Raw genomic sequence first — 24,120 nt, forward strand, 5'->3', positions numbered from 1 at the left:
CCATGTCTGCGTGGGTTTCCTCCCACAGTCCAAAGATGTGCAGGTTAGGTGGATTGGCCATGCTAAATTGCCCTTAGTGTCCAAAAGGTGGGGTGGGATTATTGGGTTCCGGGAGTAGGGTAGAGGTGTGGCTTGGGTAGGGTGCTCTTTCCAAGGGCCGGTGCAGACTTGATGGACCGAATGGCCCCTGCACTGTAAATTCTATGATTCTAATAGAATGCTGTGGCTGTGGCCAAGGAGGTGTGGGTATCCAGCATCTAGTGATAGAGGAGTTGTTTGCTACCTGTGTGGATAAAAACTGACTGCAGGGCGGATGATACAGCAACTTGGTAAGGGATACTGTTCAGGTTGGGGTATAAGATTGTGATGGTGATCGGTGACAGTATAGTCAGGGGATGGATTCTGTTCTCTGCAGCCACTTGCAATCAGGGTTATGGGCATCTCGCAGTTGGACGTAAACATGGAATAGGAGGGGGAGGATCTAGTTGTTGTGGTCCAATTAGGAACCAACAGTATAGGTAGGGCTACTTGTTTTTTTGAATAGCAAGCAACATGGAACAATAAGACTTGTAAGAGTTAGGAACAGGAAAAGGCAAATCAGCACTCCGAGTCTGCTCCACATTTAATTAGAACATGGCAGGGGCAGCATGTTTGCGAGGGTTTCGCCCCCACCACCCAAAACATGTAGGTAGATTGGCCATGCTAAATTGCCCATTAATTGTGAAAAATGAATTGGGTACTCTAAATTTTTTTTTTTTAAATTAGAACATGGCTGATCTAACACTCACAACTCCATTTTATGCCTTATCTCTGTAACCCTTAAAAACCTATTGATCTCTGCCTTGAAAATGTTCAAGGACTCAAGCTCCACAAATTCCAACGGTTCTCCACCCTTTGAGAGAAGTCAAATCGGGATCCTCCGGCACCTCGAAATTGGTGTAAATGCGTCGCTCACCGCGCGGCATTTAAGTGCCATTGGCATACTGTTCTCTGCGATTCATCGCCGCTGATGGCTGAGCTCGCAGCGGCGCGGTTCACTTGTGGTCTTTGCGGCCGGGAACTATAAGACCATACGACATAGGAGTGAAAGTAAGGCCATTCGGCCCATCGAGTCCACTCCACCATTCAATCATGGCTGATTTCAACTCCATTTACCCGCTCTCTCTCCATGGCCCTTAATTCCTCGAGAAATCAAGAATTTGTGGAACCCAGCGTGGCGGCTGCGGACTGTGTCCAACGCTGCCACAGTCGGTCGGCAGCAGTGGCGCTGGCCGGGGGGCGGGGGGGACGGGGACTGGTGGTGAGTGGCCAGGGGATCAATATTTGGACGGTCTGGTTCACGCACGGCTGGCGCAATGTTTCACGCCGTGACTGTTGCAGGCCGTTGCCATGCGCATGCGCGACCACAGACCCGGCCATTTTCCAGCGTTTATATCGTAGGAGCCGGGAGTTTTATTTGGCGTTGCTGCTAGTCCCTAACCGGTGGCAGGATCAGTGTGGGTTTGCCGCTGATTCTTCCATCGTAAAACGCCACAGTTCCCATGCCAACGTCGACACTTCGCCTACAAAACGGTGAATCCAGCCCTTGTGTTTTAATCAGATCACCTTTCATTCTTCTGAACTCGGGAGGAGTGCGAAACCAAACCTGTTTAATCTTTCCTAATATGGCAGTCCCTCCATATCTGGAACATCCTAGTACACCTCTGTATTGCCTCCACTGAACTGGTTTTCCTTAAATAAGGGGACTTAAACTGTGCACAATATTCTTTTTTTGAAATATTTGTAGTCCACTTTTTTCATTTTATACATGATATAAAGGCAAGACAATGCAACCAATCCGAATAACAACCACACCCCCCAATCCACCTACCACACCCAAACCCTAGCCCCACCCCTCCAAAAGCACCTCAGCTCCTCCCCTTACCCCCCACCCACCCTTCAGTAACACAATGTTCTAAATGTTGCCTCGTGATTACAGTTGCAGCAACAGCTCTTTACTTTTATACTCCAGCTGCCTTCCCTATTACCTGATGCAGCTGTATACTATGTTGAGAATTGAGGAAAATTAGGATTAAAAAATGAAATTGGGATAAAATATAGAAAGGGGATTGATAAGTACAGCTGTCTGAAGGGATGTTTTTAAGTACAAATTAGCATTCCAGTGGGAAAAACCTATGTAATCCAGGGGTGGGGAGAGACAATGGTTCAGAAGAGGTGACTTCATAGTGGAGAGGTAAAGGAATTGGTACTTACATGCTAAAAGCTGGGTCTACAGGATGGGCAATATCAAAAAGAAACAATGATGTAGCAATAGCATAGCATCTGGAGAAAAGGACACCGTAGAAGCAGCAACCTTCACGGCTACTCCCAGCTGCAGGAGACAGTCTTGCACAAAAGCAAGTTATTGCTAAAGGTCTGCTGTTCAGAACCAAAACTGGAATATTATTCCTTCACTGAAACTGAAGACAGCTTTCCCAAATGTGGGCAAATAACCTATGCGTAGTAACTACCTGCTGGATTTGGTTCATAGACGTATATAATATTGGATGTTGTTTGGGGAAGAGAGACGATTCAAAGTTGAGGTAATGTAAGTAGTTGCGAACAAAGGAGTAACTTGATGAGATACTATAGATGTGTAGCCATCAGTCTAGTTAAGTATTTTTTATACATTTAGAGTACCCAATTATTTTTTTGTTTCCAATTAAGGGGCAATTTAGCGTGACCAATCCACCTAACCTGCACATCTTTGGGTTGTGGGGGGTGAAATCCACGCAGACATGGGGAGAATGTGCAAATTGCACACGGACAATGACCCAGGGCCGGGATTCGAACCCGGGTCCTCAGCGCTGCAGTCCCACTGCTATCCACTGCACCACATGCTGCCCTCAGTGTAGTTGAGTTGTAATGTATTGTAGCTCTTTTGTGTGTTTTTCTTTTAAGTTAATAAAAATTCTTTATTATCTGATCACAAACAAACTGGATTGTTCCTTCCTGGTGTGCATATCTTTTCTCACAATATACTAAATTGAAAATATATACCACGAAGAATCAATGTTCCAAGTTTCCCTTCTAGGTTTTGGAATACCTTTGCATTAAGAACACAAGAATTAGAAGCAGGAGTAGGCCACCAAGCGCTTCAAGCCTGTCCTGCCATTCAAATTGATCATGGCGGATCTAGGCTGGCATCCGTTTCTTTTCTGTGCCATTTCCCCATAGCCCTCTGTTCCTTGATCAATTAAATATCCACCTCCACTTTAAATACTTCTAATGAGCCAATTTCCACTGATTCATGCACGAGAGCACCTAAAACTCTCTGAATTTCACTCACCTGCGATCTCTCTCCATTTAGATATTAATCTGCCTATTGATCTCTTATACCGAAGTGCATGATCTTGCGCCTCTCCCCATAAAACTCCATTTGCCAAGTTTTGCCCAGTCATCCAATCTATCTATATCCCATTGCAGAATCACACCATCCTCATCACAACATGCCTTTCCATCTATTTTTGTATCATCAGCAAATTTGAAAATCTTACATTCTGTTCCTCCAGGTCATTAATGTAAAAAGCGAACAATTGCGGGCCAAGTACTGATTCCTGCGGTTCTCCACTAGTTACATCTTTCCACTCTGGAAAGGAAACATCAGCGGGGTTCTTATCAGCTAGCTTACTTGGTTTCATGAACAACGACCTCCCCAAGTCCCTTTGTGCTACAGCTTGCTGCAATCTCTCTCCATTTAAACAATAATCAACCTCATCATTCTTTCTTGTAAAATGAACAATCTCACATTTTCCGACATTGAATCCAATTTGCCACTTTTCGGCCACTTATTTCACCTGTCAACTATGTCAAACTGTCACCCTGTCAAAGCTAGGGTGGCACGTTGCACAGTGGTTAGCATGTTGCTTCACAGCTCCAGGGTCCCAGGTTTGGGTCACCGTCTGTGCGGCGTCTGCACATTCTCCCCATGTCTGCATGGGTTTCCTCTGGGTGCTCTGGTTTCCTCCCACAGTCCAAAGAGATGCAGGTTGTAGCCACCTAAATTGGCTCACAGTGTACTCATCTATCTGGGGGGATTTGAGGAAAAAGCCAAAGAGGTTTGGGCGGCATCTCAAAGTGGCATGTGTCTGACCACAGGTGGCCTGTTGAATTACAGGGACTGTATGCACTGAGAATATTATAGCACAGGATATACTTTGTGACCTTTGTTATTCTTAAAATCCGTTTACATTTGTGGAGATGTAGGTTGAGTGAAGGTGCATTGCAATATGGTGTGCAGTGGAATTTTCCCATTTCTTGGCTAAGTGTCTTTTTGGGTGAGAAAACAGCATACTAGTGGTACTGCCGAGTTTTTGCGCTGTATTTGTAGTCGCGTGAAAAATACATTTTAAGGAGTTTCCTGATGTGCCTGAGGTGAGCTGACTGATTTGCCTGCACCATCATCAGCTGAGCATTTTGATCAGGGGTGTTCCATTTAACTCGCACTTGTTCCAAGACATGTCAAGATGATTGCTGCTAGGAACTCTGCCCTGAGGTTCTCCGAAGGAGCCCTGACCCGAATACTAGATGCGGCGGAGGAGTGACGCAACATTCTGTACGCTCAGGGTGGGTGAAGACTAACTGGCCATGTCAGCAACCTCACGTGAGAGGCGGTTGCACAACTGGATGGACATTATGGACAGGAAGATGAATGACCAGGGTAAGTAACTCTTCTCATTTGTCGACACTCGTCCACCCATTACACATCGATGGGAGCACACACTGCTGCCTCACGGGACCCTACCACTCGCCCTCCCACATGCTTCATCTCCCTGTGGCTCCTCCAATCATCACATCCCAGCACTCACTCACCCACAACATGCCATATATGCTTATTATCTGATCTGGCACGTTCCCTGTTTACACTCTTCCCAATCTGTTTCTTTTATAGGTCATAGGACCATAAGCTATAGGAGCAGATTTCGGCCCTTTGAGTCTGCTCCACCATTCAACCATGGCTGATATGTTTCTGATCCCCATTCTCCTGCCTTCTCCCTGTAACACCCGGTCCCCTTATTAATCAAGAACCTATCTATCTTTGCCTTAAAGGCACTCAGTGACTTGGCCTCCACAGCCTTCTGCGACAATGAGTTCCACAGATTCACCACCCTCTAGCTGAAGAAGTTCTTCCTCATCTCAGTTTTAAAAGATCGTCCTTTCGGTCTGAGGCTGTGCCCTTGGGTTCTAGTCTCTCCTACTAGTGGAAACATCGTCTCCACGTCCACTCTATCTAGGCCTCACAGTATCCTGTAAGCTTCAATGAGGTCCCCCCTCATCTTTCTGAATTCCATTGAGTCCAGGCAGAGTCCTTCATTCCTGGGATCATTCTTGCGAACCTCCTCTGGATGCCCTCCAAGGCCAGCACATTCTTTGATACGGGGCCCAAAACTGCTCAAAATATTCCAAATAGGGTCTGACCTGAGCTTGATAGAGCCTTAGCAGTACATCCCTGCTCTTCTATTCTAGCCCTCTCGACATGAATGCTAACATTGCATTTGCCTTCCTAACTGCCAACTGAACCTGCATATTAACCTTAAGAGGATCCTGAACTAGGACTCCTAAGTCCCTTTGTGCTTCAGACTTCCAAAGTCTTTCCCCATTTGGAAAATAGTATATGCCTTTATTTTTCCTATTGAAGTGCATAACCCCTCACTTTTCCACATTGTATTCCATCTGCCACTTCTTTGCCCGCTCTCCTAGCCTGTACAAGTCCTTCTGCAGGTTCCCCACTTCCTCAATATTACCAGTCCCTCTACATATCTTTGCATCATCTGCAAACTTAGCAACAATGCCCACAGTTTCTTCTTCCGTTAATGTATGTCATTAATAGTATTGGTCCCAACACTGACCCCTGTGGAACACAACTAGTCACTGGCTGCCATCCTGAAAAAGACCCCTTTAATCCCACTCTCTGCCTTCTGCCAGTCAGCCAATCCCCTAGCCATGATAGTTTTGTTGGAAATGGTCATTGCCGATCACTTGTTTGGCACAAATGTTATCAGCTCAAGCTTGAATATTGTCCAGGTCTTGCTGCATGTGGGCTTGGACTGCATCAGAATCTGTGGATCGCAAATGGTGCAGTACAAAATTCTCCACTTCTGACCTTATGATGGAAGGAAGATAGTTGATGAAGCAGATGAAGATGGTTGGAACAAGGGCACTACCCTAAGGAACTCATGCAGCAATGTCCTGGGACATTGATGTACCTCCCCCTCTGCAACCCCCGATTCCGCCAATAGTAAAATAGAATAGTAAAACTTGCTTTTGAATTTATTGTCCATGAACTAAGACACTTTAACATTGACGTGGCTGCCCTGCAAGAGACCCGAAGAGCAGGCGAACATCAGCTGAGGGACGATAGCGGTGGTTACACCTTCTGGAGAGGAAAACCCAAGGATCAGGCCAGAGCATATTGAATCGGTTTCCCCATCAAGAACCACTTTATGCCTGTGATGCTTTTTGCCTTAAAAGATTGTCTTATAATACCTGGCTTGTTTTTTGTTCTATTAGTGATCTAAGTCGATGCTTCATCTCTGGAGCTCACCTTGTGTCTATGCATGTCTGTGTGTTTGTGGGTGTTATGTTGAGTTTACGTTTACGTGAATGATTTTTAAAAACGTTTCTGGAAATCCTCGCTCTGTGCCTATTCGCTTAAGTCACAAAGGTCTAATTGGTTTAAAATACCCCTTCTTATAAAAAGGTATCTTGTTTTCCAGCAGCGGAGGTGGCTAGCCATTGATCTCTGGCGGGATCATTCAGCCCCGCTGAAGTCTATAGCATTTTGATGGTTCGCCCACCCTTACACCGGGGAATTAATCGCAGGGATCACCTTCGGCAGGAATGAAAGATCCTGCTGGCGGGAACAGCCGGAAAATCCCATCCTTGGAATGATATACTGCTGGGAGGGTTTGAAGTGTTAAGATCTAAATTAAAATGCGGAAGCTCCGACATGTTAACTGGCCCATGCACTAGTTGACACAGGGTGAAGCAGTTTAGAGAATTAAAAATGTGGCTTAAATAATAGGTGTGGGAAGAAGCTGATTTGATTTGATTTAGAACCACCATAGACCATTCCTGTCACTTCTAACATCTCCAATATAGCTAGAAAAGGTTTTACCAATGGAAGACATCCTTCAGGTTAAATGCTATTCATTTTTTGTTGAGGGGAAATGTAACAAAGAAGCAAAATGGATTGTACAGCAGGATGTATGGAACACAAGCAGAAATTTCCCGGTTTTCCTCTCGCTTCATTGCCATAAGTTCAGTTGAAACCCTGTTAACACAAGATTTATGCTGAAATTCTGTTGGAAGTTACAGTGGTGGAGTAGGAGAAGCCCTGAAGAAATTGCAACTTTAATATTTCACCAGTACTTCAAACTTTCAAAATGAAAGTTGCTGTTTGATAATCTTAACAAGTTGGGATACTTGACCTGGGTTAAAAAGCTTTTTACATTTAAACAGCACTCCAAAAGAGCAGTAAAAATGTGGAGACTCACTTTTCTATCTTCTTGATCCAAATTAGTCAAAGGATTGTTGAGTTTTCTTTTGCAATTAAACAATGCTGACCTATGATGCAGCACTCCAAGGAAAATCGTGAACCCTTTCCATTCTTGATAGATAGATGCATTGGAATAAATATAGGCTATTCCTGTAAACTCTTGTCAAAGAAGTCTGATTTACAAGGTCTACATGGTGACATTTCAAATACTAGACTTAGTTCTAATCCATGACACTGATAAACAGGACCCCATTCTCACATGGAGATTTTTGTACAATGACTGTGATTTTCTTGCACCTGAAAGATGTGGAATTTATTCCATTTTAGGTTGGTTCCTTCTGGGGGAAAAAAATATTCTCCAGGTCAGTTTTGCTTTTTTGGTTATGTATTTACTGTAATACCAGCATGGAGTTGACTGTTTGTTTTAGACAGGTTACTTGTCCTTGCTGTGTTACAATTTTGGAGTGGATACTTATCAGCAGAAGAAATATGAAGAAAGTTCTTTCTGGCTGAGGTAAGGACCTCAATTTTAAGGATTTCCACCAAGTGCGACAAAGTGTTTAAATTTAATCCTTAGATAAGATTACATTTGAATAATTTTCTTTGGTCTTTTGCTTTGCTGCCATAACTTTGGCAGGTTGTTTGGAAGTAACTTTGTTGATGTTTTTGCTAAACAAGAGAGAATATTACCATTTCTCCTTGACCATTCAACGGTGATACCATTTGCTGAAATCACCAGCAACCTGTGGGCTTACCATCAACCAGAAACTTAACTGGACTAGCCAGATAAATACTGTGACTATAAGAGCTCGATAGAGACTGGGAGTTCTCTGGTGATTAGCGCAACCCTGTCCAGAGGCACCAGTCAGGAGTGTGATGGAATTCTTTGAATTTACGTCAATCAGTGCAGCTCCAACAATACTTTCGGAACTCAATCTTTCCAGGACAAACAAACCATTGGTCAGTATCCCATCCACCCCGCTAAATGTTCACTCTTTCAATGCCGGTGTACAATGGCTGTTGTATTAACCATTTGCAAAATACACTAACATCTTGCCAAGGCTCCAACAACAGCACTTTCCAAACTTGTGATATCTTGTCGTCTGGAAAGATGAGCACACATATAGGAACAGCCAACTGCACCTCCAAGTCACTTGTCGGCCTGCCTTGGGACTATATCACTGTTTCTTAATTGTTGGGTTTAAAACATGTAACTCTTTCGGGTAGCACTGTATGTACATATACCACATGAGAGTAGCAGTGCAGGACCACGACAACACCACTTTTTCAGATCAATTGGGGGTGGGCAAAAGATGCTGGGCTTGGCAGCGATGTTTATATACCAAGAAATAATTTTTTAAAGTGGCAGATCATAGATGTTGGGAAAGCAGAATTATGTATGATGTTGCTGCTGTACATGGAAGGAGTTATTTGTAAAGTTGAGCTTTGTATTGTTGTTGAGGCATGGCAGATGCTATCTGCCGAGCTGCCCAAATCCTGAAGGGAAACTTGAAACAGCAGCCAAAACAATTTTGCAATTTGTATGTTATGAGGAGGCTTTCAGAAATCAGGAATTAACTTCTTCGACCAATTGTAATGATTTTATATTAAAGTAAATGTTTATTAAATAACTTTAAAAATTACATTTAAAAAAAGAATAGCTTCACATAGTTAACAGTACTTTAAAACTGTTCCAAAAAATCTTAACTTAATCTACTCTCTGTGCTAATCCTCCCTTTTCTGATGGCAACAGTCCTTATCAACATCCAAGTCTGTAGAATGCCTCTAACTTCACCGGGTGACAACAAACTGGTACTCCAGGTGTAGCCTTGTCCACACTGTATCTTTTAGCTGTTACCAGACCACCACACCATCTGCTTGAAGACTACCAGCTTCTACACTCTTTAACAAGCTACTATGCTGTCTTCTGGGAGATCTAAGCAGCTACTGCCACCCGGAAGCTTTACTGTTTTGTGAAATGTGTTCCTTCCTTTTGATCCCTCTACCCTCTATTGTTTGATACAGCCTCTCTCAGAGTTCCCTTTACCCAAAACTGATCAAACTACTTTCTTGTACTTCATAGCTGTGGGGCTGGATTCTTCATCGGCGGGATCCTCCGTTTCGCTGGCAGTGCAATCATGCCTGCAGAAACTTTCCCGACGACATGGTCGTGCCCACAATGTGAAACCCTTGGCTGGCTGCCGGGACGGAGATTCCCACTGCCAGCAGGGTGCGCCACACCAGAAATCGGGTGCGATGGGCCAGACAATCCACCTGATGTTTTAAATAGTAAACTTACCCTATCCTTGCCTCACTTAATTACGTTTTAAAATGTTATGTTTCCCTTTGAACTAAAGCAACGCACTTGAAATCTATTATTTATTATTTTATTGCCTGATGTAAATTCTTCATTAAACTGTGTTCCCTCTGTTCATTAAACTATCAAAGCCACTTCTTTCACACCTTATTTATTTCACCCCATGCAATCTCTTTCTCTTAATTGAATTGCACTGCACTCGCCTGTTTTCTAGTGAATGATAAATATGACAGTGTTATCACCAAACAAGCTTGTTTTCCTGGCAGTTTTGAAATAAAGGTACTTGGAATTATAGAGCAGTGCCTATTGTTAGCCAATACTATACTATAAAAATAGGTGGGTAGAATGGACCATCTTGTCAGTATCGCTTTTTTTTAATATAAATATTTTATTGAAAGTTTTTGGTCAACCATCACAGTACATTGTGTATCCTTTACACAATAATATAACAGTATAAATAGCAATGACCTGTTTTATAAACAAAGCATAAATAATATATAACTAAAACTAAATGGCAACTGCCTTGTCTCAGATAAACACTCTCCAAAAATATGATTTAACAGTCCAATATACAATTATTTATAGCAACGACCTATACATATTATACATATATATTAACAACCTTGAGAGTCCTTCTGGTCCCCCCCCCCCCCCCCCCCCCCCCCCCCCCCCCCCCCCCCCCGGGCTGCTGCTGCTACCTTCTTCTTTTCCATTCCCTCTATCTTTCTGTGAGGTATTCGACGAACGGTTGCCACCGCCTGGTGAACCCTTGAGCCGATCCCCTTAGGACGAACTTAATCCGTTCCAGCTTTATAAACCCTGCCATGTCATTTATCCAGGTCTCCACCCCCGGGGGCTTGGCTTCCTTCCACATCAACAGTATCCTGCGCCGGGCTACTAGGGACGTTAAGGCCAAAACATCGGCCTCTCTCGCCTCCTGTACTCCCGGCTCTTGTGCAACCCCAAATATAGCCAACCACCAGCTTGGTTCGACCTGGACCCCCACTACTTTCGAAAGCACCTTTGTCACCCCCACCCAAAACCCCTGTAGTGCCGGACATGACCAGAACATGTGGGTGTGATTCGCTGGGCTTCTCGAGCATTTCGCACACCTATCCTCTACCCCCAAAAATTTACTGAGCCGTGCTCCAGTCATATGCGCCCTGTGTAACACCTTAAATTGAATCAGGCTTAGCCTGGCACACGAGGACGATGAGTTTACCCTACTTAGGGCATCCGCCCACAGCCCCTCCTCAATCTCCTCCCCCAGCTCTTCGTCCCATTTCCCTTTCAGCTCATCTACCATAATCTCCCCCTCGTCCCTCATTTCCCTATATATATCTGACACCTTACCGTCCCCCACCCATGTCTTTGAGATCACTCTGTCCTGCACCTCATGCGTCGGGAGCTGCGGGAATTCCCTCACCTGTTGCCTCGCAAAAGCCCTCAGTTGCACATACCGGAATGCATTCCCTTGGGGCAACCCATATTCCTCGGTCAGCGCTCCCAGACTTGCAAACTTCCCATCCACAAACAGATCTTTCAGTTGCGTTACTCCTGCTCTTTGCCATATTCCAAATCCCCCATCCATTCTCCCGGGGCAAACCTATGGTTATTTCTTATCGGGGACCCCACCAAGGCTCCCGTCTTTCCCCTATGCCGTCTCCACTGTCCCCAAATTTTCAAAGTCGCCACCACCACCGGGCTTGTGGTGTATTTCTTCGGTGAGAACGGCAATGGGGCCGTCACCATAGCTTGTAGGCTAGTCCCCCTACAGGACGGCCTCTCCAATCTCTTCCACGCCGCTCCCTCCTCTTCTCCCATCCACTTACTCACCATTGAGATATTGGCGGCCCAGTAGTACTCACTTAGGCTCGTTAGTGCCAGCCCCCCCCCCTATCCCTACCAGGCTGTAAGAATCCCTTCCTCACTCTCGGGGTCTTCCCGGCCCACACAAAACTCATGATACTCTTTTCGATCCTTTTGAGAAAAGCCTTCGTGATCACCACCGGGAGGCACTGAAACACAAAGAGGAATCTCGGAAGGACTACCATTTTAACCGCCTGCACCCTCCCTGCCAGTGACAGGGATACCATGTCCCATCTCTTGAAGTCCTCCTCCATTTGTTCCACCAATCGCGTTAAATTTAACTTATGCAATGTACCCCAATTCTTGGCTATCTGGATCCCCAAGTAACGAAAGTCCCTTGTTACCTTCCTCAGCGGAAAGTCCTCTATTTCTCTGCTCTGCTACCCTGGATGCACCACAAACAACTCACTTTTCCCCATGTTCAGGAACCCCTCAGCGCTATCGCCAGGGGCTCAATCGCCAGTGCAAACAATAATGGGGACAGAGGGCATCCCTGCCTTGTCCCTCTATGGAGCCGGAAGTATGCAGATCCCCGTCCATTCGTGACCACACTCGCCACTGGGGCCATATACAACAGCTGCACCCATCTAACATACCCCTCTCCAAAACCAAATCTCCTCAGCACCTCCCACAGATAATCCCACTCCACTCTATCAAATGCTTTCTCGGCATCCATCGCCACCACTATCTCCGCTTCCCCCTCTGGTGGGGGCATCATCATTACCCCTAGCAGCCTCCGTATATTCGTATTCAGCTGTCTCCCCTTCACGAACCCAGTTTGGTCCTCATGGACCACCCTCGGGACACAATCCTCTATCCTCATTGCCATTACCTTGGCCAGAATCTTAGCGTCTACATTTAGAAGGGAAATAGGTCTATAGGACCCGCATTGCAGCGGGTCCTTTTCCTTCTTTCGGAGAAGCGATATCGTTGCCTCAGACATAGTCGAGGGCAGCTGTCCCCTTTCCTTTGCCTCATTAAAGGTCCTCATCCGTAGCGGGGCGAGCAAGTCCACATATTTCCTGTAAAATTCAACTGGGAATCCATCCGGTCCCGGAGCCTTCCCCGCCTGCATGCTCCTAATTCCTTTCACTACTTCCTCTATTTCAATCTGTGCTCCCAGTCCCACCCTTTCCTGCTCCTCCACCTTGGGAAATTCCAGCCGGTCCAGAAAGCCCATCATTCTCTCCCTCCCATCCAGGGGTTGAGCTTCGTATAATTTTTTATAAAATGCCTTGAACACTCCATTCACTCTCTCCGCTCCCCGCTCCATCTCTCCTTCCTCATCCCTCACTCCCCCTATTTCCCTCGCTGCTCCCCTTTTCCTCAATTGGTGTGCCAGCAACCTGCTCGCCTTCTCCCCATATTCGTACTGTACACCCTGTGCCTTCCTCCACTGTGCCTCTGCAGTACCCGTTGTCAGCAAGTCAAATTCTACGTGTAGCCTTTGCCTTTCCCTGTACAGTCCCCTCCGGTGCCTCCGCATATTGCCTGTCCACCCTCAGAAGTTCTTGCAGCAACCGCTCCCGTTCCCTACTCTCCTGCTTTCCTTTATGTGCCCTTATTGATATCAGCTCCCCTCTAACCACTGCCTTCAGCGCCTCCCAGACCACTCCAACCTGGACCTCCCCATTATCATTGAGTTCCAAGTACTTTTCAATGCACCCCCTCACCCTTAGACACACCACCTCATCTGCCATTAGTCCCATGTCCATTCTCCAGGGTGGGCGCCCTTCTGTTTCTTCCCCTATCTCCAAGTCCACCCAATGTGGAGCGTGATCCGAAATGGCTATAGCCGTATATTCCGTTCCCCTCACCTTCGGGATCAACACCCTTCCCAAAACAAAAAAGTCTATTCGCGAATAGACTTTGTGGACATAGGAGAAAAACGAAAACTCCTTACTCCTAGGTCTGCTAAATCTCCACGGGTCTACTCCTCCCATCTGCTCCATAAAACCTTTAAGCACCTTGGCTGCTGCCGCCCTCCTTCCAGTCCTGGACCTCGACCTGTCCAGCCCTGGTTCCAACACCGTATTGAAATCTCCCCCCATTACCAACTTTCCCACCTCTAGGTCCGGGATGCGTCCTAGCATACGCCTCATAAAATTGGCATCATCCCAGTTCGGGGCATATACGTTTACCAAAACCACCGTCTCCCCCCTGTAGTTTGCCACTCACCATCACGTATCTGCCCCCGCTATCCGCCACTATAGTCTTTGCCTCAAACATTACCCGCTTCCCCACTAATATAGCCACCCCCCTGTTTTTCGCATCTAGCCCCGAATGGAACACCTGCCCCACCCAACCTTTGCGTAGTCTCACCTGGTCTATCAGTTTCAAGTGCGTTTCCTGTAACATAACCACGTCTGCCTTAAGTTTCTTAAGGTGTGCGAGTACCCGTGCCCTCTTTATCGGCCCGTTCAGCCCTCTCACGTTCCACGTGATCAGCCGGGTTGGGGGGCTTTTTAACCCCCCCCCCCCTTGTCGATTAGCCATCCCCTTTTTCCAGCTCCTCACCCGGTTCCCACGCAGCTTTGTCCCCCCCCCCAGGCGGTGCCCCCCCGCCCATCCCACCCCATACCAGCTCCCCCCTCTCCCCAGCAGCAGCAGCCCAATACTTCCCCCCTCCCTCCCCCACTAGCGTAGTTACACCCCCTATGTTGCTCCCAGAAGTCAGCAAACTCTGGCCGACCTCGGCTTCCCCCCGTGACCTCGGCTCACACCGTGCGACGCCCCCTCTTTCCTGCTTCCCTATTCCCGCCATGATTATCATAGCGTGGGAACCGAGCCTGCGCTTCCCCCTTGGATCCGCCCCCAATGGCCAACGCCCCATCTCCTCCACCTCCTTTCCTCCCCCCACCACCTCCTGTGGAAGAGCGAAAAGTTACCACATCGCAGGATTAATAACATAAAACCCCTCTTTCCCCCCTTTTTACCCCCCTCTTCGCCCCCCATACTCGCCCCACCACTTTGTTTCAAACGTTCTTTTTTTTAAAATAACCCGCTCATTCCAATTTTTCTTCCACGATAAAAGTCCACGCCTCATCCGCCGTCTCAAAGTAGTGGTGCCTCCCTTGATATGTGACCCACAGTCTTGCCGGTTGCAGCATTCCGAATTTTATCTTCTTTTTGTGAAGCACCGCCTTGGCCCGATTAAAGCTCGCCCTCCTTCTCGCCACCTCCGCACTCCAGTCTTGGTATACGCGGATCACCGCGTTCTCCCACTTACTGCTCCGAGTTTTCTTTGCCCATCTAAGGACCATCTCTCTATCCTTAAAACGGAGGAATCTCACCACTATGGCTCTAGGAATTTCTCCTGCTCTCGGTCCTCGCGCCATCACTCGGTATGCTCCCTCCACCTCCAGCGGACCCGCCGGGGCCTCCGCTTCCATTAACGAGTGCAGCATCATGCTCACATATGCCCCGACGTCCGCTCCCTCCGCACCTTCAGGAAGACCAAGAATCCTTAGGTTGTTCCTCCTCGCGTTGTTCTCCAGCGCCTCCAGCCTTTCCACACATCGTTTATGGTGTGCCTCGTGCATCTCCGTCTTCACCACCAGACCCTGTATGTCGTCCTCATTCTCAGCAGCCTTTGCCTTCATGACCCGAAGCTCCCGCTCCTGGGTCTTTTGCTCCTCCTTTAGCCCTTCGATCGCCTGTAATATCGGGGCCAACAGCTCCTTCTTCATTTCCTTTTTGAGTTCTTCCACGCAGCGTTTCAAAAACTCGTGTTGTTCAGGGCCCCATATTAAACTGCCACCTTCCGACGCCATCTTGGTTTTTGCTTGCCTTCCTTGCCGCTGCTCTAAAGGATCCACCGCAATCCGGCCACCTTCCTCTCCTTTTTTCATCCGTATCCAGGGGGGATTCCCTTCTGGTTCACCGCACAGTACTTTTAGCCGTTAAAATTGCCGTTGGGGCTCTTATTAAGAGCCCAAAAGTCCGTTCCACCGGGAGCTGCCGAAACGTGCGACTCAGCTGGTCATCGCCGCACCCGGAAGTCCTCAGTATCGCTTCTGCACAGCATTGCTATCGAGCCTTCTGTGTCGCTGCTGTGAGGTCATTGAACTTTTTTGACATCATCTTCTGGAACAGGCATTTTCAAAGTAGGGGCCACGACCCGCAGGTGGGTCGCTGATCAAACTACTTTCTTGTACTTCATCGCTGTAGGGCTGGATTCTTCATCGGCGGGATGAACAAGACTGACCTCCATCTGTTCAGCATCCCGAAACATTACTCAAATGATCTGGAGAGAGTATATATTTCTCATGGTTTAATCATGGGCATAACTGAACGTTTGGCATGGGATATAATGAAAGCCATGGGAAATCATTACATCGTCGTCCTCTGTGTACTGAAGGGTGGCTATAAGTGTTTTGCTGTCCTTTTAGACTAAAATAAAGCATTGAATCGAAACCGTGACCAGTCAATCCCAATGACAGTGGACTTCATCCACTTGAAGAGTTACTGTGATGATTATTCAACAGGGGAGCTACTCCGAGTTTACGAACTGAGGTACGAAATCCACTCTTTCCGCCTTGAGAAATAGTTCTCTCTGGCTGATTCGTTTGCTGATGAAACTTGGATGCTAACTATGTCTTTCCTTGCAGCCATCTTTTCAATTCTAAATGAACTGAACCTCAAATTGCAAGAGAAGAATGATAATTGCTTTCGGCACTGAAGAAATCGCAGTTTTCCCAAAAGTTATTGAAAGTTTGGCAATTGTAAGTGCAAAGCCAAAATTACTACATGTTCACCACACTGCTACGACACCATTTGTAAGGAAACTAAATGGACTGGCAAGCCTGGCTCCAAATATAGTTGACTGAACTTCTGCACCTCAGCTTTGGCAGCACATTAAAAACACAGCACAAGTCAATTAAACTGTCAGCATTTTGGAGTAGCGTCTCCGAGGAGTATCCGGAGATGTCTAAGATGAGCATTTTGTTGCTTTTGTCCTTCACAATGACCTACATGTGCGAGGTTGGATTTTCCATCCTCACAAAGATGAAGACGGCACAAAAGAACTGGCTGAATCCTGCACCTGATATGTGCATAGCCCTCTCCTGTGAACCTGATTGGAGTGAGATTGTGAGGACCAAGCAGGCTCACCTGTCGCGCTAAAGGTAAAAGAAAATGGTGGGTCGCGAAGGTTGGCCGGCGTGGGTCGCGAATGTCTGCCACTGTCGGTTCGTAGGTTGGCCGGTTGATAAAAACGGGTCCCTGGAAAATAAGTTTGAAAAAGACTGTTCTAGCATTCATTGTGTTTCCGTCAAGCCCCTGACCAATACTTTGTTGTCCCATCCATCCGCGAAATAGAGTGGAACGCTTTTCTGCTGCACTAGATAGAATAACATGTCCTTGAAATGGTTTGCTGAACTTGCATGAGGTCAGTGATTCTGACCTGACCAAATTTCTATGTACTAAATGATTCTGCCTATGTTCTTTTCTACACTTGCTGGCATGAGCAATCAGAATATTTTCTTGTGCTGATGCTTCTAATGAGGCAAAATTACCAGTTTAAGCCTGGAGAAATATCTTGACTTCTGCAAAAAGTCAAGAGTGTGCATCTTATGATTTAAGCAGGGGTTAGACATGAAAATGTCCTATCGAGGCTTGCCTTAATGAGATATGAGCAATGCCCCGAATCATCATGTGCAAATCACATCATTTTATGTATTTCTGCTTTTTGTCAAATGACCAGTTTGAAGCCCCCCCTTATCCCATTGTCATCAGGAAAAAAATTAAACTACCGCGTCTTTTTGACCATTCAAATGTGATCAGTGGCACGCGAGTTTGTTTAATTTAAAAAAAAAAAAAGAAACATTTTGGTGCTTTATATTAGTTCTTTCAGCATACAGCTATTGTCCACCCTTCCTGGTTTAGCCTATTAATAGATGTGTGGCTGAATATTATTTTCCTGTGATTTCCTGGTATTAGCGAGAGGCAGCATGGTTTTGTGGCGGGAAGGTCGTGTCTCACTAACTTGATAGAGTTTGTCAAGGAGGTCAAAAAGATGATTGATGCAGGTAGGGCAGTGGATGCTGTCTATATGGACTTCAGTAAGGCCGTTGACGAGGTCCCTCATGGCAGACTGGTACAAAAGGTGAAGTCACACGGGATCAGGGATGAGCTGGCAAGATGGATACAGAACTGGCTAGGTCAAAGAAGGCAGAGTAGCAGCAATAGAAGTGTGCTTTTCTGATTGGAGGGCTGTAACTAGTGGTGTTCCACAGGGATCAGTGCTGGGACCTTTGCTGTTCATAGTATATGTAAAGGATTTGGAGGAAAATGTAACTGGACTGATTAGTAAGTTTGCAGACGACACAAATGTTTGTGGAATTGTGGATAACGATGATGACTGTCAGAAGATACAGCAGGATTTAAATTGTTTGGAGACTTGGGCGGAGAGATGGCAGATGGAGTTTAATCCGGACAAATGTGAGGTAATGCATTTTAGATGGTCTAATGCAGGTAGGGAATATACAGTGAATGGTAGAACCCTCAGGGGTATTGACAGTCAGAGAGATCTAGGTGTACAGGTCCACAGGTCACTGAAAGGGGCAACACAGGTGGAGAAGGTAGTCAAGAAGGCATACGGCATGCTTGCCTTCATTGGCCAGGGCATTGAGTATAAAAATTGGCAAGTCATTTTGCAGCTGTATAGAACCTTAGTTAGGCCACACTTGGAGTATAGTGTTAAATTCTGGTCGCCACACTACCAGAAGGATGTGGAGGCTCTACAGAGGGTGCAGAAGAGATTTACCAGGATGTTGCCTGGTATGGAGGGCATTAGCTTTGAGGAGAGGTTGAATAAACTTGGTTTGTTCCCACTGGAACGATGGAGGTTGATGGGCGACCTGATAGAGGTCGACAAAATTATGAGGGGCATAGACAGAGTGGATATTCAGAGGCTTTTTTCCAGGGTAGAGGGGTCAATTACTAGGGGGCATAAGTTTTAGGTGTGAAGGGCAAGGTTTAGAGGAGATGTACGAGGCAAGTTTTTTTACACAGAGGGTAGTGGGTGCCTGAAACTCGCTACCAGAGGAGGTGGTGGAAGCAGGAACGATAGTGACATTTAAGGGGCATCTTGACAAATACATGAGTCGGATGGGAATAGAGGGATACGGACCCCGGAAGTGCAGAAGATTTTTATTTAGTCGGGTGGCATGGTCGGCGCAGGCTTGGAGGGCCGATGGGCCTGTTCCTGTGCTGTACTTTTCTTTGTTCCTTGTATCAGAAACTGTGATTCCTCACTAATTATAACTGAAGAAAATTGGTTCCTTGGTCACCCGCATCATTTATATAGAACAGTGCGCATATTTCATAAGCACAGTTTACCCTTTTGATGAATGCAGTTCTTTTCCTTCAAAGATTTTGATATGAGGCAACACTTTGGCATTTGGTTGCCTTGCATAAAACTTGTTCCTACTTGCTGTTACCATTAATTGAACCTGGGGGTTGCAATTCGTGACCTGCCCATGCCAGTTCTATCGGAGGTAGTGAGCACTCAAACTTTGTGCTGCTTCCTCATTATACACGCAGCATGTAGGGACCGAAGAGTGTGCGAGGCTAGCAGGTGTTTCTTCTCTTAAAGGGAGTTTTCCCCTCTTAAAGGGGTTACATTGGAACACTCATTTAAAAGCAATTGATATAGAAGCATTCACGCTGAAGGTGAAATGGGGCACTAGTCAGGAAGAGGGCTCCAAGATGCGTTGATGTCACTCGAGATATTAGTGATGGAAGTGGATTGTTAAGTAATGGGTGAAGAGTTAAGTAATGCATTAAGAGACATTGCAATTGGTTGTCTCATTTAGTTTAAGTATCCAATGATTGACACTGATATGTAAAGGGCTTCAGGTGGCCGTTGGGTCAGGTGGTGTGTTAAGAGTTTTGTGCAGAGGCTGTGGAAGGAAATAAATGGTGTTTGGTGAAAAGGAACAGGACTATTGACTCTTCATACAACGGAAACTAAAACGTATAACATGGATAACAGGAGAGGGACCATGTTTCCTCAAGTAGTCAGGAGGCACTCAAGGTATTTCCTCAGAATAGAATGGGAGCAGGTGGCCAGGGAGGCCAATCCCAGAATCTAGACTGAAGGACCTGGTAGCAATGCAGAATGAATAATGACCTCACACACACAAAGGTCAATGAATGCATCTTCACATCTCATACCAATGCATCCCTATCACTAACACACCAGCATTCAATAGTGGCACGACGCACATCTGACATTCAGATGTTCCACCTCTTGCACACAGCTTCCAATGATGCTAACATATGCTTGCTTCTTCCCCAGACCTCCAGCTAATCAGATAAGACGGGCACTCTACCACACAATAAGCAACATTCTGCCCTCTCTGTTGCAGGCCAAGGATGGCCATAACAGGAGGGAGCAACACAGAATCAGCAGGGGAATACCACAATTCCTTCCATTCATCCCAATGGAGGATATGGTGCTCTGCATCATACTGGTAGGAGTTCTTGGCATGTGGCAGTACTGGGCAGTGAGGATGCAGGTGAGTTATGGACTTTTTCTCCTTAGCATCCCTACTTCGCCTCATCCTGACATCTGTGGTAAATTGAAAGCTGCAGGTGGTTCACTTGCTTTTCTACCTAGCAATGTCCCGTCCCCTAACAATTCCTGTCCCCGCGCTTTTTACTTTTATGTTTTCTGACACCCAAGATCGCTGCCTGCCCAGCCTCAACAAGACCAGAGGAAATCCACACAACTATTAATTATGCATTGAGACTTGTATTTTATCGAATGTTAATGTCACTGGCCAGGGCAGCATTTGTTGACCCATCAATTGTTGCTCTTGAGGAGGTAGTGGCGAGCCATCCTTCTAAAGCGATGCAGTCCATCTGGTTGTAAATATGCCCAAAATGTTGTTAGGAAAAGAATTACAGGTTTTTAATCCAGTGACAGTGAAGGAATGGCAATATAGTTCCAAGTCAGGATGATGTGGCTTGGAGGGAAACTTGTTGGTGATGTGTTCCCATACATTTGCAGCCCTAGTACCTCTGAGTGTATTGGAGGGTGCTGTCAAAGGAGGCTTGGTGCATTGTGTATGGTACACATTGCTCCCACTGTGTGTTGATTGTGGAGGGAGTGAATATTGGTGGTGGATAGGACATCACTCAAACAGGATGCTTTTGCTAGGGAGTGGATTTTGTCATCTAATTCCCATAGATTTCAATCTCGCTCGGATTCCTTGATGCCAGCTCGGGTCAAATGCTACCCTCACGGCAAGGGCAGTAACTCTCACCATACCTCTTGTATTCAACTATTTTGTCCATGTTTGGAGCTGAGTGATCCTGATGGAACCCAAACTTGAGCATTGGTGAGCAGGTCATTGCTGTGTAAGTGCTGCTTGTGATATTTTTAATGATGACTTCCATAATTTGTAGATGATCAATGGGTATATGTGCGGCTGGCTTTGAAAGCACAAGTCTTCAGTACTAATGCCAGAATGTTGTCACAGCCAATAGCTGCTCTATCTATATAATCTGGCCATTCATTGACATCACTTGGGTGTGAATTGAATTTGCTGAAGACTTGCTTCTGTGATGCTGTGAATCTCAGGAAGAGGCTGAGATGGATCATTCAGTCAGCACTTCTGCTCAAAGATGCTTGCAAAGGCTTAAGCTGTGTCTTTTAAATTTAACCATCATAAAGATTAGGACTGTTTGTGGAATGGAACCTCTTTCTTTGGTTAATTGTTTAGTTGTACACCACACTATTGATTGGATGTGACCAGACTGTGCAGCTTTAACGTGAGTCATTGATCAACAGGTGACTTAGAACTTGAGTTCCGACAGTGCAGAAGGATTTCATTAGGCCCATCGGGTCTGCACTGACCCTCCAAAAGAGTACCCTTCCCTGGCTCACTTCGCTATCATAACCCCACCTAAGCTGCACATCTTTAGACACTTAAGGGGCAATTTAGCATAGCCAATTCACCTTACCTGCGCATCTTTGGACTGTAGGAGGAAACCGGAACACCCAGCGGAAACACACGCAGACACGGAGAGAAAGTGTAAACTCCAGAGAGAATCATCCGAGGCCGGAATTGAACCCGGGCCCCCAATGCTGTGAGGCAGCTAACTACGAGAGTGGCACACTGGTGCAGTAGTTAGCCTAGGCTGCCTCACGGGTCCTAGGATCCGGGTTCAACCCTGGCCCCGGGTCGCTGACTGTGTGGAGTTTGCACGTTCTCCCCGTGTCTGTGTGGGTCTCAGCCCCACAACCCAAAACGATGTGCAAGGTAGGTGAATTGGCAATGCTAAAATGCCCCATAATTGGGAACGGAAGAATTAGATACTCTTAAGTTTTTTTAAAAAGCAGTGCTAACCATTGTGCCACAGTGTCGCTTCTTGGAATTTAGCTATTGCAGGGGTTTTCAAACTGTGGGTTGTGACCCACCGGTGTATGTTGGGAGGGTCGCGGAGCAATCGTTCCCGGCATTTCCGATCGCGGGAGAAGTGCCCAACGACCACAACTGGCATTTAAGAATGCCAGCCGTCTCGCCTATGTTCGGATCTGGCAGTGCACTGCTCCGAGATCTGAAGCCCTTCCCCTATCTCTGTTCATCCACTCAGCCATTGTGCTGCCTTTCCCCAGCTGTCCGACCTGGCCCTCCCCGGCTCTGAGCTGCAGCTCCACTCACCATGGGTCCCATGCGTGTTCCTCCCTAATCCGGAGAGCGGCCCAGAGCCCAGCGGGGCAGACCGTCTCGTCCTGATGCCAACGTGCTGTCTGTGTACCACCTCCTCCTGACATCAGCATGCTGTCCCTGTATCTAGAAAGGAAGAAAGTCAGCCACAACCGGTATTTAAATACAAATGATGAGTCTTCCCACCAGGAGCAGATCATGTGCTCGGCATGTACACTGACGTCACGCTTTGAGTGTGAAATCACGGTGGAGGGATTTCTCCATTTTGTAGCTGCCAGTAAGCAAAGCAGCAGGCCTGTGAATAATTGAAGATGTATCGTTTTGTAATAATGACAAGAGGGCCAGAGACACAAACAGGCTAGGATCTCACAACTGAATCTGCTGGTGTGAACTGCTCGGGAGAGTGCACAACAAGAGTTGGTGTGAGTTGTACACAGAGCTCCAGGGCCTCTGGTGAACGATCGGGAAAAGTAGTATAAAGATGATTTATTGAGGTATGGCTTTGTTAATTGTGTCCATGAAAATCGGGATGCAAAGCCTATGATGCGTGTTATATGCAGGGAAGTACTGGCAAGTGAAAGTTTAAAACCCTCAAAACTTAAGGGGCGGATTTTCCGACCTGGCAGCCGTCCAATGGGGTTTCCCGTTGTGGACACCCTCGCACTATTGGGAAATCGGTGGGCTTGAGTGCGCTGCCGGCGAAACGGAGGATTCCTACGACCGAGAATCCGGCCTACGGCATTTGGAGACTAAGCATGGCGAGTTTGAAGACGAACCTCTTGATTTTTTTTCAATGGATGCAGCGAGAACTTAAATCATCAGCTGAAGTCCTTAGCAGAAATGTAATATTGAATGACAAAGCAAGTGAGATTGTGAGGACCAAGCAGGCTCACCTGTAACATTAAAGATAAGCAAAAATGGTGTGGGTCGCGGAGGTCGGCTAGCGTGGGTTGTGAAGGTCGGCTGCTTTGGGCCCCGATGGTCGGCAGGTTGGGAAAAGCAGGTCCCAGGAAAACACTGGTCTATTGCATGCTATTTCCACTGTTAAGCAGGTGAATAGTCCTGTGTTGTAGCTTTATCAAGTTGGATGGTGTTTCAAATGGGTGTTCTCCGGCACTGCTGATTAAACCAGGAATGATCCTCTGGCCTGTTGGTTTTGGCAGAGCAATTGATATACATGCCATGAGTTCACAAATCGTGGTTGAATACAGTTCTACTAGCTCAGTTAGTAGTGATGCTACCAAGCTGCTGTAAATGATTGGCATTGAATTCTCAGAATCAGAGTACATTTTGTGCCCTCCCTGCTACTGATTCATCCGTTGGAGCAGAACTGTGGATGATTACCACCAGCAGGTTGTTTTCTTGCCCATGTTTGACCTTATGCCACGAGATTTCATTTGGTCTGGACTCAACTCCAAACCAGCTCCTCATGATTATATTCAACTAAGCAGTATTACTGGATGGTGGTTGTAAGGTATGATCTGGTGAGCATGAATATGTCTGGCTGTTGCTTCATTGGCCTGTGAGTCAGTTCTACAGATGTTAGTGAGCAGAGATTCAAGCATCCTACTTTCTTTCCTAATTGTCTTCTTCCAGACAAAGTAATCATGTCCAACTCTGGAATTGCAATGAGTAAGATGAGTTTGTCTGTCAGAACACCACCCAAGGCACTTCCTGCTCCACATAGAACAGCTCCTTGGTGGTGTCCTCCGAATCCA

General features: G+C 46.4%; 1 protein-coding gene across 1 annotated transcript in view; it reads left to right on the top strand.

The window, feature by feature from the left end:
• Positions 1–24,120, top strand: part of tex11 (testis expressed 11) — a 447,334-nt gene that overhangs the window by 101,351 nt on the left and 321,863 nt on the right. The window contains exon 9 of the mRNA XM_072501531.1: positions 7,966–8,051. Within this exon, the coding sequence (XP_072357632.1) occupies positions 7,966–8,051 (86 nt within the window). The remainder of the gene's footprint in view (positions 1–7,965; positions 8,052–24,120) is intronic.

The sequence above is a fragment of the Scyliorhinus torazame genome, chromosome 5 (genome assembly GCF_047496885.1).
Source record: "Scyliorhinus torazame isolate Kashiwa2021f chromosome 5, sScyTor2.1, whole genome shotgun sequence".
Lineage (NCBI taxonomy): Eukaryota > Metazoa > Chordata > Chondrichthyes > Carcharhiniformes > Scyliorhinidae > Scyliorhinus > Scyliorhinus torazame.